The 15,915-nt window shown below is 39.8% G+C and overlaps 1 protein-coding gene across 1 annotated transcript in view; it reads right to left on the bottom strand.

Moving 5' to 3' along the window:
• Window positions 1-15,915, bottom strand: part of fubp3 (far upstream element (FUSE) binding protein 3) — a 28,469-nt gene that overhangs the window by 12,230 nt on the left and 324 nt on the right. Inside the window, exons 2-5 of the mRNA XM_040000156.1 lie at window positions 4,726-4,837; window positions 1,932-1,965; window positions 981-1,030; window positions 771-842 (exon numbers count right to left, since the gene is read on the bottom strand). Of these exons, the coding sequence (XP_039856090.1) occupies window positions 771-842; window positions 981-1,030; window positions 1,932-1,965; window positions 4,726-4,837 (268 nt within the window). The remainder of the gene's footprint in view (window positions 1-770; window positions 843-980; window positions 1,031-1,931; window positions 1,966-4,725; window positions 4,838-15,915) is intronic.

Raw genomic sequence — 15,915 nt, 5'->3', positions numbered from 1 at the left:
TCTAATATTTTATTAGTCCTTGACTTTGCACTAATTAGCAGGCATGTGAGCTTCAGCTATAGTTTGTGAATGCAGCTTACTAACCAAGTTTGCTAGCCTTAGCAGAAAACTTAGTAATTGATCTTATCACATCATACTTTAAGTCCACAAAAGTACAAGCTTGCTCATGCAAACTTAAAGCATGATAAAAACAAAAAGTTCAGGTAAATATTCTATACAAAATCCTGAATTCACTATTTTCTTAATCTGCAGGTATGCTGCAAATGCAGAACGGCCTCTGGCAGAGACACGAGGCTTCTGCTAGCATAAATTGTATCTTTAAAATACAATCATGAAAAATTAGCAAGTTTGCTCAGACTTAAAAGAAAAAAAGATATTAATGGAAGGCTGAAGCTTTGGAGAAACCCAATGTGTCACCAAAACAAGACCAAATAAAACAGAAGATGTGAGTTTGAAATATATTATATTGTACATTATACATATACAATAAATTAAATTTTCATCTGGGGCTTTTTTAATGCTTTTTCACCTCGTCAACATTTAATTTATGTCAAACTTCTTTCCATCCACGGTTTGACCCTCAGAGGAAACAACATTCACCATCATCTTTTATTGCTGCACACAATAAAAGTGAGTAACGCACACGGCGCAGTATTTAAATACAAAATGAAAAGTGACCATGTTATGTGTTATTACATTTGTTTTGCCACCTTGAAAGACCTCACTGCCACCATGTTTTTATATTATGTTTATGATTAAACTGGACTTACCTGAAGCAATCTGGATCTTACAACCTGATTCCTGCTGAATTCTTGAGATCTGCTCGCCTCCTTTTCCAATGACTGAGCAAAAAGAGAGAAATTTCAGCATTTAACTTTTCTCCCCCGCCCCACAATTTAGATTGAGGCCCAGTGCTTTGACCCAAAAACTGAGCAGAATGTCAATACTGATGATTACAGGCCAAATGTTAGGCTACTTACTGAATCCCACCATCTTATCAGGCACTTTGAAGTCTTCTGTTGTAAAAGCCCTGAAAGAAATTGGTACATGATCAATATTCTGCCTTTCTGCCAGAGACATCTTGTACACATCAAAAGAAATAATGCTGAAATTATTGGGACTACAACTAATGACCGTTTTCTATACAATCAACAGAATAACTTCTGAAATTTGGGGCACATCCTGCGAGTCCATCACAGGGCACATAATTTACTTCATTTTATTTTGTTTGAGGCTATAACATTGTGAGGAAGTTACAATTTGAACCAAAAGGTTTGCTTTGACCTATGAGGATCAATTTGAGTACCATATTCGTTTTATTCTTGGACATTAATAGCTTTGCATGACTAACAGTTTAAAATATTATTACCAAGGCTTGGTGTCCACCCACAGTCAGAAACAAATTTTGGCTAACTTTATTGTGAATGGCTGTCGCTCATAAACAGAGGGTTTGAACAGCAGGTGTGTGGAGCTTCTGTGGTTGCAGCCAAATCAGCAGGGGGCCGAGATGACCATACTAGGGAATATCTGCTCACACTGATTACATACAGAGCCAAGAGTAGGAAAGAAAAGCTAATAAGCCCGAGCTTTTGACTCACTGAGAAAAATTTACCACATCACTTTAAACTTTGACCCCATTTAATGTGATCACCACTATATTAATATTTGTATGATGAGATAATCACAAGTCCACGTTAAAACTGCTTTACGTTTTTCTAATTTAATTTACTGTTAAACTATAGCAAAAGTACTTAAAAGCAAAAGCAGCAACAACTTTATGATAACCATGTAAAACTGGGTTCATATTCATCTTTGACGACACAACAACATACTGTTAACCACAGACATGCATGTGCTTGTATGAGAAAATACGCTGATAAACTGAGTGCACTTCTATGAACACAGGACATATTCAGGTGTTTTCTGCTTACCTTTGATGTACCATTGCACTGAGATGGTTCCCCACTGAGAGAAAAAGAGGGGAAAAGCACACCAATTAACATGTGACAAATAATCTGAGATCATGGTTTAAAATACAGCAGATGCACCACAAATATCTGCCCAAGTGATCGCCAGCGAAGCAGCAAAATGAGAAAGAACGAGTCAGTGGTGGAGGGGACGGCTCTGCCAATCCTTCATGTTTGTGGCTGACCTGCAGCAGGGGGCTTTCACCAGCATGGAAATCGGGCCTGCAAGTGTATGAGTGAGTGTTTCAATCAGAGCCGCTCAGAAAGAGAGAGGCAGCAGCCGGGTCAGCGACTGCTGGTCCTGAATTGAATTTTGACAGGTAGCACCAAGCAAGGGTCCTGCAGGGTCACTGGAGGATGTGCTGCCATGGACGTGAACACCTGAGTTGATATCTCGTGGGTTCAATCAATTTTATGGCTGTTTGCACTGATTTCACTTCTTCTGGAAAAGCACTGGGGTTAACGCTTAAGAATGGGACCGCTATGAATATAAACGAGGAAGGTGTGTGTCTCACTCGTACGAGGACAAGACTGGATGATAAAGTCTGAATGCCTCGAGTGCCTGTGTACTTGTTTGATAATTAACTGCAGTGATACAGAGATACAATTTCTGTTATTTCCCCTCCAGACTGCAAGAAAAACCTTGACTGAGAAAAAGCTGAGCACACAGCGATCCAAACAATGACGGTAGCAAATAAACCTAAACCAGAATTGCATACAATTTTCTTATCCGTTCATTCAGGGTGGAACTATCATACAAACAACTGTGACGAGATAAGACGACAGGATAAATGTCTCGCGTTTCCACTTCGGGGATATGAAAGACATCAAATCTTTGTTTTGTGTGCAAGGCATAGAAAAATGCAATGTTTTGTTGTTGTAGTTAAAATAAAATCACGACACTGCAGTGTCAGGCCCAAGCAGACACAAAAACACTTCAGATTACAACAGTTCCTCCTACACGGATGAAATGTACACAGACAGTTTGGCAACTTCTACACAGAACCGTGAATACTGAAAAGTGACTGAATGAGAGTCACTCAGAAAGAGCTTAGAAAGAAAAGCCATTTATTACAATTCAAATTAATAACTCCTTATTTAATATGACCAAATTCAGCTGCTTTTACATGAAAATGTCTCAAAGCTTTAGCGTAGTCTGGTTTGAGATCTCCAATTTGCTGTCCACACGTCTGTTTATTTATAACAGAGCAGGTTTCACGATGCTTTCACTGTACATTTTGTGGAAAAACTGTCAATTAGCCAGAGCTCTAGAGGCAAGAGTAAAAACAAAAATGTATTTCTTCTGTGCCAAACCCTGAAAAAGGATCACGATTACTGATGCAAATTGTACAAGTTATCCAATCACCAAATAACTCAAGAAATGTTGTTTTCCCTCCATCTTAAGCAAGAGATGGAAAAAAATAATAATCACAAGCACAAGGCATGGCATGTGCTGCAAAACATTTGGCCACCGGTGCACTTGAACTGTTATAAGCAGTGATTAACTGCTTCTAGCAACTGCTGCCACAGCTTTTTGTTGAAAAGTAACGCCAAAAGGCGATGCCTCATTTTCTCCTTCTGATTGGATAATGGTATTTGTTGGCTAAACTCTGTGGAGCCTAGTATGAAACAGAGTTGCACAAACCCTTGCAAGCTAAAAAGGCAAAGAGCCATGCGTCATGTCAACCATTTTTTATTAATCATTAATAATAAAACAGGGCAAATAAAACAAAGATTAAGTTCAGTGAGGAAAAGGGACAACACCCAAAACAAACTTCCCTACATCAGTTTAATTTCACTGCATGTTTTCCTTTAGTTATCAACCACACACCTGCTGCGGCTCTATATCCCAGATTTTGAAAATCGCTTTCCAATAGTGATAAACGCGTCTTGTTTTCATGCAGCAGAATGCCCGTGTAAACATTATGCAAGAGAAGCTGCAGAACCAGAAAACATATCTGTGAATTTTATGCTGCCAACATATGAACTATACACTCGCTGGCCATTTTGGTAGGTACACATGTTCAAATGCACCTAGATGCAAATGGGCCTCCAAAGGAACGGTATGATCCACAAGCATAAATTAAGATTTACTAATGTGTGCAGTGATGCGGCAACTTTTGAGGACTCGCAAGCACATGCTTCATTCCACACCGGAATAAATACTGATCATTACGCACAATTTATAAAGTTCGGCTTCACAAATTAGACAAATTCTCCTTTTAAAAAGCTTTGTCTGTATACAAATGTTTAAAAACACACTCCCTCACTTACAAAACCTTAAATGTGTGCGCATGAATTGCCTGATAGACAGATGTCATATGCCCATGTGGGGTTTTAAAAAGTAATTTTACACTTCCAGTGTTGCATAGATCCACAAATGTAAGCTGCGTTCATGTGCTAGTGTAAAACTGGGACGTCTGGGCTATTCTTGCATTTTTTTTGTTTTATTTTTCTCCAAATAAAGTGGTTGTTTCTTCAGTTCACTACTTCTTCAGCTACCAGATTGCAGAGCACCTTTGAGATGTGGTGTTAGTTCATGGATGTGCAGATGACAAATCTGCAGCAGCTGTGAGTGGCCATCATGTCAGTATCAAAATCTCTGAGGAATGTTTTCAGTAACGTTGAATCTCCGCCATGATGGATTGTGGCAGTTCTGAAGTCAAAAGTGGTTCCAAAGTGTACCTAACAAAGGGGCCAGTGAGCACGTATGTTATAAAATATGTGGCGTGCGCGCGTATATATCCTGAAGACTCACCTCCATTGTCTAGTGAACGTTTCTGGCCTCCAAAGCCATACATGGAGGGGTCCAAGACTGGAGATGAACTGTTCATATTGGGCATCTGGTCTCCTCCCATCTTGGCTGTCATCTGCAGACAAAACAGCAGATACATGATGATACCCTTTCAACATACACTTCCTTTCCAACACATAATCTTGGGCAACCTTTTATAAGTGTGACACCTCGTCTTTCCTTCTTGCTTGATTTAAAGCATCAGCTCTGGAGCAAAGTTTGGTCTCTCTAGGGTGTTATCTATTTGACAGCTGCAATCTGTGACAGTATATATATTCAAACAACTGATCCATGGTGATGCTTTCCTGGAAACATCTGTCATATTCTGGTTCTCACTGGCTAAAGTTTTCAAGCTTTCATCAATAAATCATAAAGATCAGAGTACATTGCAATATCACAACTGACAAGATATGTCACAACAGCTACCTAAAACACCGGCAAAGACTCCCAGGTCCTTGGAGCGGAGGCTCAATCCTGTTTGGAGAAGCAGTGAAAGGTTTTGCAAATACGCAAACTGAGAAGACCAAGCAAAATAAGTCTAGGCCGAAACCTTTAACATCACACTAAATTATGCAACAACAAAATATGACTTGATTTGTCGGTTTGCTCTTTAAAACATTTGTTATGACTTTGATGCTTTTCATTGGCTAAAAACTGAATCTCTTTCAAAGGGCCAGCTAGCAATTAATTAAAGGACTTAATGTAAAACACACAGTGACTAAACCAAAGCAAACACTAAAGCAAACAGCAACACAACTTCACTGCAATTATATACAACGCAGGGTTCGACTTAACCAGCGGCCTGACAGCCAGCATAAATGTCAGGCAATTTTGGTCAGCTGCTGGTCCAACTGCACTTCCAAAAAACCCAAAGATCAAAAATGATACAGCATTGACAAGCACACTTCATTGTTCAACACCGTTTCACTTCAGCTCTTTGTATGTTGTAACTTCCCACTTCTCTGTGCCTTGCTGGCGGACCAACACCATCACAAGTAAGAGTAGCTTGCCGACCAGGTGTTTGTGACACTGCCTCCTGGTGACAGTAAACAGCTACAACAGATAGAAGAAAGTACAAAGCCGTCATTGGTTGTGCGCAGGACTTTAGTTTGCTACTGATCTGCAAAATTGGAAGGCTGTTGGGGAAAACTTAACGGACACTACAATATCCCCCACACACAAATCATGCAACTTGCACCAAACAGTTGCACATTCAACTTTTCTTTATTTTTTCAGTTTCTTTAAATTATAATATAATTCAGGGAAATCTGGCAAATAAATATAGCACAGAATATCTAACCCCCCCCAAAAAAACAAAAAACAAAAAAGGAAACAATACGCTCAGCTTTGACCAGCACTTGTTTTTAAATTACCAAACAAGCTGTAAGGCTCAGCACTCCACGTTAGCAACGCAACATTTGTTTCACTACCCAGTTTTCTTGTAGTGATGGAAAGTGTTCGAGCCCATCTTTGAAGTACAAGAAGAGTGCAGCTATTTGCTTTAAAGCTCAACTAAAAACTGATTTAAAGCTATTTCCAAATCAGCCACTTGCCTAAATTAGATGCTTGCAATGATCGACATTTAAATCTTCTTGTGAGCACCGGCTGCATCTTCCATTCCCCCATTATATCTGCAACCTCTCCTTCCATACAAAAGTATTGGATTACAGGAAATTACACTGAATTGACATATGCGCCTGACTGGAATTTCTTCCCCGATATGAAAATATAGTGATGGAAATTAGAGTTTCCCATCACCTTCAGGGACAATTATCCACTTCATGAAGTGAGAGGCCTGCAATGGAAATAAGGAGGCATAAAGGGAAGCAGGTGTGGGGTTGTTTTTTCCATGGTGATGTGGCATTTAAGTACATGTGTAACAACACAAAAACACATTTCTGTATTAAGAAGAAATTGAAATGCACATCTTTTCGTCTCAGCTGATTTTTTTCCCCACATGGAAAGAGGCTGAGCTTTTCGAAAACCATCTCTACAAAGCCCTAACTTTGTATTTTAGTAACTTTCACTGTGAGAAATCATTTTAAAAGTAAACGAGACAAAGCAGAGATCTTCATTAACCTAAATGTAGTTTCAAATAAAAGCAGAAATTCTTCCCTTATGTAGAAGCATCCCAGCTGCAATGATGTCCCATGTGGAAGACTGCTAACTGGTTGATAAGTGGGCCAAAATAGGGAAGGGAGTGACAGCGGAGTTACCAGGAACAGGAGCCATGCAAAACCTATAACCAAGAGTGTACCACACATCGGTCGTACCACATATTTTTGACACTGCCCCTTTCTGACATCAGATGCTCTCTGCAGGTTGATGAGCAGTCTGAAGCTGTCCACAGACCTCCACCACTGAACTACAATTTCCCAATCAGGCACTCAACACTCACTTTTTGCTCACGTAGAACGGGGTGATGTCAAGCATTGGCATATTGAATTATGGCTCTGTTGCTTTGGGCATGCTAAAATTTAATTTTTGAATAACTAGGGCTAGCATTAGACAGCCAGATCGGATCATTCAAGTACTCTACAGCCACTGTTAGCCAATAAACACACCAGGGCTCGCAAAATCGCTAGCCCGACATCCCGGAGCTAGCAATATCTCCGGTCGGGTGACCAAAATCTCGGCCCTGCACACGTTATGCAAATATCCAGAGAGAACAACGCGGTTGCCTGTACAGTTTTTTAAATTTGTGACAAGCTGACCAATGTGGCAACTGATACGTCTGCTGTATATGAATAAAGTAACTAACAAATGGCTAGCTTGGCTAAGGCTAACTTCTAACTGAAGCTTGTCTAGCCACCCTCATGGTTACTGTTGCTGATGTTTGAGGAAGCTGGTGCCATCTAGGGCTGGGCGATATGGCCTAAAATTCATATCTCAATATTCTTTAGCTGGATGGCGATATATACGATATATATCTCGATTTTTTTTAGCCATAAAGAAAGAACAAAAAGAGTTCTTAGTCAAAGCTGTGTCCCAGACCTCACATAGACACTTTTATTAACATACAGCGCAAATATACATGAAAAAAATTACTCAGAAATAAATTATCAGCATTTATTAAATAATAATTCTCCATAAATAAAATAAAACAATGTTGTTTTTGTGCATAACAAAACGCTCACAATTGTGCAGTCAAAATGTAAACTAAAAGACGCTGAGCATAATAACAAAGACAGACAGATTTCTCAGCTGCTCTGTTCCCAAGTTCTACTGCGTGACTGACAGCCTGGAGTTTGAAATCTGCTTCGTAACCGTGTCTCTTAACAGGTGCCATTTGTGGTCCTTATACGCACACAATACGGTAATATTACGTTGAAGCACATTATGCATTACGCCGCGAGGCTCCAGACTACGGTAACCATAATGCTCCAACAATCAAGCGGTGCGGCTTCGTAGCTTACCAGAGCATTTTTGACAGATTGCTGAGCGCTGTGTACCACATAAAAGCGGTTCGTGGTCAGTAAGCACAACCAGAACTCATATAGGGCTGTTTGATATAACGATATATATTGGATGACGATATAGAAACGTCTATCATTTCATTTTACGCTATCGTTTGTTTCGTGGTGTCGCAAAATAAACTGTTTACGGCAATATTTTTTCATCGTTTTGATGGTCACTGTAGTGGCTATATTAATTTCTTAAAGTTCTCTCTTTCTCTTATATTTTATATAACCACACTACGGACGGACAAGCGCCTGTTTTTATGCGTTGTCGTTAGCAACAACGACGGTAACAGCATCGCGTGTCCGCTTGTTTATGTTCCACATAAACCTTTCACAATAAAGCTCAAGATCCTGTTGAGACTTTAAAAAAAGAGCCGCCAGGTGCTAAAAAATAAACCTTAGACTCAAACGTTAGAACAGGCTTACACGCTGTGTAATAAATACTCAAAGAAAACGGCGGCTGTTACAACTTATGTCTAAAAATGTATAGTTTCATGCATCGGTTAAAACACTCTACTCCAGCTACATGACGCGCAGCTGGAAACACTTCCCGCAAGTCGAGCCGCCCGAGATTCACAGAATTTACAGAAAAATTTACATTTGTGTGATTTATATCGTTATCGGGACGATATAATTCTTATATCGGGATATGAGATTTTGGTCATATCGCACAGCCCTAAACTCACACATAAGGCACACTGTCGATTTTTGAGAAAATGAAAAGATTTTAGTGTAAGGTTATAGTCCGAAAAATATGGTACACGAGTTTTGTAAGGTAGTTTGTTTCGGGGCAGGAGACTAGGAGACTTCGCGGTCTGGGATACAGCACGCAGTTTCACACACTCTTCATTTTTCACTTTATGGCGCTGTAAATGGTGAAAATACTACCGTAGTAGTGCTAGCTGCACGGCGTCAACACGTTAACGACGTAACCGCTAACGCTAACCGTAACGCTAACGCGTTGACGCCATGCAGCCCCGCACACGGGGCGATCCGCGGTAACTCGTTAACGGAGATTTGCGGTGTTAAGACAGTTATGGCATTAACGTCATTTTAATAACATTAACGCTGCAGCACTAAAATAGTAATCTCCAAATGTTTTCTTTTTACCGACTAGCTCCTCTTTGATAGCTGCCGTGTCCATCTTGTCGTTACCTGCAGGTGAAGCGATGGGGGAGGGGGAGTTGTGCTCAGTGAAGGAGAGAGGCGAGGCAGAGTAACGCAGCGTAGAGACAAAAGAGGCAAACGTGCGGCTCCACAAGTATAATTATAACGTAACATAGACTATATCGATATAAACGATATTGTCACATCTCTTATCTCGTATAAAAATATATCGATATATTTAAAAACTCGATATATCGCCCAGTCCTTGTGCCATCATCATAGCGGTACTAGCAGACTGCTAAATAACTACATAATTCAAAAAATTTTATATTTATCCAGCAAAAATTAAGGCAATTTAAACACCAGCAATTGCTACATGCTGCATTTATACAGGAGCTGACTCAAACCTTATTGTAAAAGTAGAAAAGCTTCAAGTTTATCATCTTGTCCACATCCGTCTATATGAATTTGCCTGAATTTGTTCTCAACACTGCGGATACTCTCAGTTAAGCTACTGTTCCCCTGCTGCTCTGTACTGCCTGACCCCCCCCTCCCACACCACCCGTTAACCTGCAGCTGTGGGTCAGGAGAGCAAACTAGTGCAAGTTAAATAATGTTAGGAGGGGAAAAAAGATTTAACTGTGGGCAGAGGTGTAGATTAATTTATCATTTGCCCCCCCTTTCTGACTTTTGGACTCCCTGACATTGAACAAATGTAGAAATCTACATCTATGATGCAAGAGGTTGACAGGCATGCCATCTCATGGATGGTGGCTCACTGAAGGGTACACACTTCATATTCATCAGCAGAAAGCCTTCTGTGTCCAGTGAGGCCACAAGGCAAACAGCACTGCAGCCTGGCCTGTCCTCCGGGTTTCACTTCTTGAATGCAACCTTTGCAGAGCAGCTATGCAAAACAAGAAAAACTGCTACTGTCAGTCAGGTTTCATACTTTAATAAAAAACAAATGTGTTAAATGTCAAATACTTATTTAAGGATTAAAATGGCTTAACAACACTGAGATAATGGGAAATAGGGGGCTTATTGCAGAGGTGAATTAGACTAGCAATTTAATGTGATTTGTTGTTGTTATGGCTCAAGACCATTTAATAAAAGCAGAAAATAGGAAATGTACTGCTGAGCCATTTCGGCTCCAAGATTTAAATGTCAGTCACTTTCAGCAGCTGCTCCCAAGCAGGGACAAACAGGTACTAGCTTTAGCTGCATCAGAGGGAACTTAAACGACACAATAGAGTAAGAAAAAACAAAACAAACCGTACAACACTAATGCCACATCAATGTCACATGATGCACAAAAAAACAAAACAAAACAGAAAACGATGGGATGACTTCTCTTTTCTGTCGAGTATGTGGTGCCACTTAAGGGAACTAGTGTAGCGAGTCAAATCTGCAATTTAGGACCAGCCACAAACAAAATGTGGCAGAGACGAACAGATTATTGGTGCTTCATTCAACTGTTTATGGCTCTCTGCAATTAATCACACGGTCAAATCTTTTCTTTCATATCTGTTAAGCTACATGTACACGGTCTACTTCTGGATTCTAACAGAAAGATGGCAATAATTTAGTCTGTGGTTTCAAAATAGTGGTCCTATGCTAATAGTTAAATATTCCCTGTATTTTTGAGGAGCTGTGTGAAACTTAAGTGTTTTAAATGTGCCTGAAATATGGGTTACTTTGTGGCATGCACATTGTAGCAAACAGAGGATCAGATTAGTGTAGTTTAGCACATGGCCTTAGTTGCTTGGTTATATTCCAGTATATTGAGAAACTGGTGCCATACATCCACCTTTAAAACAAACACCAAAACATCAAAATAGTGCTAACTGGTGCAGTTACGCACAGTTTTCAACATTTTACTCAGTTCCACTGGGTTATTTGCAACTTTCGTTCACAGAAACCTAGAGGGACATTGGCTGCATTGCTGGTGGTGTTGTAACATTTTAAACCGGTAACTCTTGTTGTACATTAAAGGAATCTTACTACGGTACAAGAAATCTGTTTCTTTGTGTGCCAGTGACTCCAACTGTGCCAAGCTTGGTGTTGAGCAACTACGCTTGATACAGGTATGTCTTAAGCTGAAGGTTTTTATTTACAGATTATTTTATGACATCAACAAATTGCCTAGCAACCACCTGGCAATAAACTAAAATGGCCTATGTTTTTCCATTCATATACCTGTAACACCTTTAATTTAAAATAAATAAAATTACATAATTTCTTTTATGACATTTTATGAACATTTTCATATTCACAAAAATTCAATTATGAATAATATACAAAAGCAGGAATTAGGGCTGTGTGATATGACCAAAATCTCATCTCCCGATATAAGACATTTATCGTCCTGACTAGGGCTGGGCCATATCATACTGTTCACGGTAATACCGGTGTAATGTTGGGCAACGATAAGAAAATGAAATATCGCGATAGAATATGTGTAAAACGCGCATGCGCAGTGCCTTTGTTTTCATACGCACATGGCGGCGACGCAGAATGAGAAGAGCGAAAGTGGATCGTTAAATGAAACGGATGAACCAGAATTGGTTTGTAAAAATGCTGCAGCTTCAGTGGTGTGGAACTGGTTTGGCTTTCGTCCGTCAGATATACAACAAAGAACTATTTTTGGTAGAGCATGCTAGCGGGCCGTCGTTATTACCGTGTTTTTTGGTAAATACGGCACACTTGAAATCAATCCTTTGATTTTTCTGAAAATCGACAGTGCCCCTTATAATCCCGTGTGCCTTATGTATGAATTCTGGTTGTGTTTACTGACCTCGAAACGATTTTATGTCGTACACGGCGCTCAAAAATCTGTCAAATGTTTTAGTATGACTTTGCTAAGCTACGAAGCTGCACCGCTTGATGGATTGTCGGAGCATTACGGCTATCGTAGGCAGGAGCCTCGCCGAGTGATACGTACTCTGCTTCAACGTAATATTACCGTATTGTGTGTGTATAACTTCTTTAAGTTTTGTGGATATTATACATGGTTATGCTGAGAATATGTCGGCCAATTTCCACTGGAAATGCCTTTTGGTTAAACTATCAGCAAGGAATTGCATTTGCACTGCAAATCTTTTATAAAATTTTAATGCACTTAAAAAGCTGCTTGTGTAAGAGCAAAATACATTGATGGGGTTTTTTTTGCACTAATAAAGTTGAGGAGTTGTAAAGTGTTTTGTCTAGTGTTAATTATATCGTCAGTTATATTGTTATCGCAAATTTTCAAATGTATATCGTGATAGATATTTTTGGTCATATCACCCTGCTCTAGTCCTGACACTGATACATATCACAAAAATTTTACATTTTCTGTAAATTCTGTGAATCTTGGGCAACTCGACTTGAGTGAAGTGTTAATGTGTGCATGGGCGTCGTGTACCTGGAGTTGAGTGTTACATAAGTAAAAACGGCCGAAATTTTCCTTGTGAGTATTTATTACATGGCGTGTTCTAAGGTCTATTTTTTAGCACTTGACGGCTCTTTTTAGCTGCTCATCCGTAAACACTCTGCATACTATTTCACGTGATACCGTTTATTTTGAAAAATGTCAACCGGATCTTCAGCTTTATTGTGTAAGGTTTATGTGGAAAATAAACAACCGGATGGCGGAGTCACGCGATGGCTTTACCGTCGTTGTTGCTAACGACAATGCATAAAAACAGTCGCTTGTCTGTCCGTAGTGTGGTTATATTAAATATAAGATAAAGAGAGAACTTTAAGAAATTCTACAGTGACCATCAAAACGATGAAAAAATATTTTGCGACACCACGAAACAAACGATAACGTAAAATGAAACGATAGACGGTTTCATATCGTCATCCGATATTTATCATTATATTGAACAGCCCTAGCAGGAATTATACTTTACATGTCCGCAAGTCAACTAGTGATGTAAATTTCATCAATGTACTGTTAGCGCGAGGGCCCCTGTACATTCTTTTGCCCGTGTGAACTCGCACGCAGAGAATTTACATTACAATGCACCAACTACGCAGGCTCCCCAGGTGGCGGAGTTTAAGTGTATGTCAAAGTATAACGGGAATGATTATTCTGCCATCGGGTCCCTAGCTGTCCATGTCTGCAACAGAGTATAATCTAGGTTTAAGATGCCATAAAGTTGCCGAGCAACGATGTAGCAACCGGATAAAAAAATACCCATTTTTTAATCCTTTAAGCATCTACACCACCTTAAGGAAATGATCCTATTGTTTTAGTTTCAGGACAACATCTCTTTTCTATCCACAAAAGCTAAATTATACATGATATAACATTGCCCTGCTGCTGATAATCCACTTAGCAAAGGTCTAAAATGGCCCATTACTTGTATGCATGCATCTATAACACCTTATAGAAGCATTTTAATTGTATTTTCACAGCCAACAGAATGAATTGGCAAAACAATATACCAGCATGTGGACATACTAAAAGCTACTTTTAGCTACTTCCTTTTTACAAGAGGGCTCCACGGTGGGTAGCTCCATACGTTTCATCTGTCAGATTTTCTCTTTGTTTTTGTTTTTATATTGCCCTTCCAGATACAAAACCTTGGGATCAGCACAAGGATTTCTCACTTGTGAGATGACTGTTCAGACCACTACGCTACAAAGCCACTCAAAGGTGTACGAGTAACAATAGTACATTTAACCAAGTAGTACTGTTAATGTTGACTACGGCAACGACCCTGGTTGACTGGCCACATGCAAGCCCAAGTCCACAGGCAACAAAAGTTGAATAAACAATGGAAATACAAGGAAAACCTTCACAACGGAAATTTTTTCGGGGGAGACAATCGCACATGGCAGGTTTTCCTAATATCGTGCAGCCCTACAGCAGAGTTGTACTAACAGCAGAGTTGTACTAACAGCATTATAAAAATCATGCAATCAAAATGCACATTACTTTGCATCTTTTTTCCCACAACACCAATAAATCCTGTTTCTTTAAGCGTATTTAGTTTGTTTTAGTTTCTGCTGCTGTTCCGTCACATTAACGTCTCCCCAAAAGCACTTCGTAGTGCTCTAGTCAACTTCTAGTCAAACTTTAGTTATGTACACACTGGAAGCGATTTGCAGTGATGTGGTGACCAGAGACTATAGAATGTGAATGACATTTTTGATTTGATGAAGCAACTATGGGCAAAATAACTTCGGGCAAGGGGGGAATGGGCGCGACCTGAGATCAACAGTTCTCAACTTCCAGATGAGTAACTGAAGCAACCGACTGACGTATGACCTGGTAGTGGGTCACCTAGGCACCAGAGCCTGGAATGTCTACAACTGACCAGCCATCAGCTTCAAAGCAATGTGCGACGAGTGAATAGCTTTCGGTGTCTATGCAGCTTTAAAAAGGGGTAATCCAGGTTCATCTGATTTGTGTTGTATGTGGTGTCTACATGTACTCAAGCTTAAAGTACTTTTACTTTTTTTTTTGTATAAATGTAAAGGATAATGCAAAATTCTGATAGGAAAGCCAACAAAGTTTGTATACCTTAAATTGTGTGTGCATAGTCCCCCCCCCCCCCAAAAAAAGAACTGGTTATAATGTGAAAACAATCATACTCTGAGACAGTGAAATACATTCAGTATGTTTTTGCTCATGTCGGCTCCAAACTAGATTAAATTGACCTATATTAGTATATTTTGAGAAAAAAAATGCATTGGGCTGCTGTGGAAGTATTTGAGTACACAACTTTAGTGGTTAAGATATTCAGGTGGGGTTTATAATTCACGGGGGTTGGAGGGGGGCACAATAGTAGCTATAGAGTAAAGTCCAGTTTGCACACGATAAGTGTTTTTAGTTAAGCCTGCAGCAAAGAGCTAGCTCCATGTGATCAACTTATTGATAGCTTGCTCCAGTGACCATGTCTGCAACGGTCACAAAAAGACACCGGACAGCATATCTGACGAAACTGCATTTTATTTTAATTATTATTTTTCAGGGAGCAGTGGAAAAATCCAGTGTACATAACAGGAGTAGTGGAGGGGGGCTTATTTCAACAGATGACGTTACATGGCCTAACTCCAACGCTGCGTGCGAGGACACACTACCACAAACGCTAGCTAGCTAACACGAGCTGTAGTAACTTGCTCGCTTGTGTTTTTATGTCCAACACACGCCACACGTTTCACATGGAAGAGTTAATAAATTACAAGCGTAACAAACGAGGTAGTTTAATCGTTGGTGATGCATTCAGTTACTCACTAATCTTTGATGATGCCTCTTTAAAGCCGTCTCACTGAAGCTAACTTAACATTGTAATCTAACAAGTTAGCCCGTAGAGAGAGTTTAGCCGTATTGGGCTTCAAGTCTTGACTAAATGTTAGCTTCAGTCACGTGGTGTCGAGCTGCAGGGTATTCAACTTGTGTTAGTCAGCTAGCAAGCCAAGCTAACTGCAACTTCTGAGAGTTGACAACAGGTTGCAGTGGACTCACTTAACTTCCTAAAGTAGCACAAACTTCGACACCTCAATAAGCCGTCGTGTCTTGTGACAAACGTGTCTTTATGGGTCGTTTTCACCGCGTTGACGCTGAATAAAAGCGTTTTCTACTCTCTATAAA

Source organism: Simochromis diagramma, unplaced genomic scaffold, assembly GCF_900408965.1.
Source record: "Simochromis diagramma unplaced genomic scaffold, fSimDia1.1 OVJJ01000596.1, whole genome shotgun sequence".
In the NCBI taxonomy this organism is placed as follows: Eukaryota; Metazoa; Chordata; class Actinopteri; order Cichliformes; family Cichlidae; genus Simochromis; species Simochromis diagramma.
Note: the sequence above shows the minus strand (reverse complement) of the source record. Positions and strands in the feature narration are given on the sequence as shown.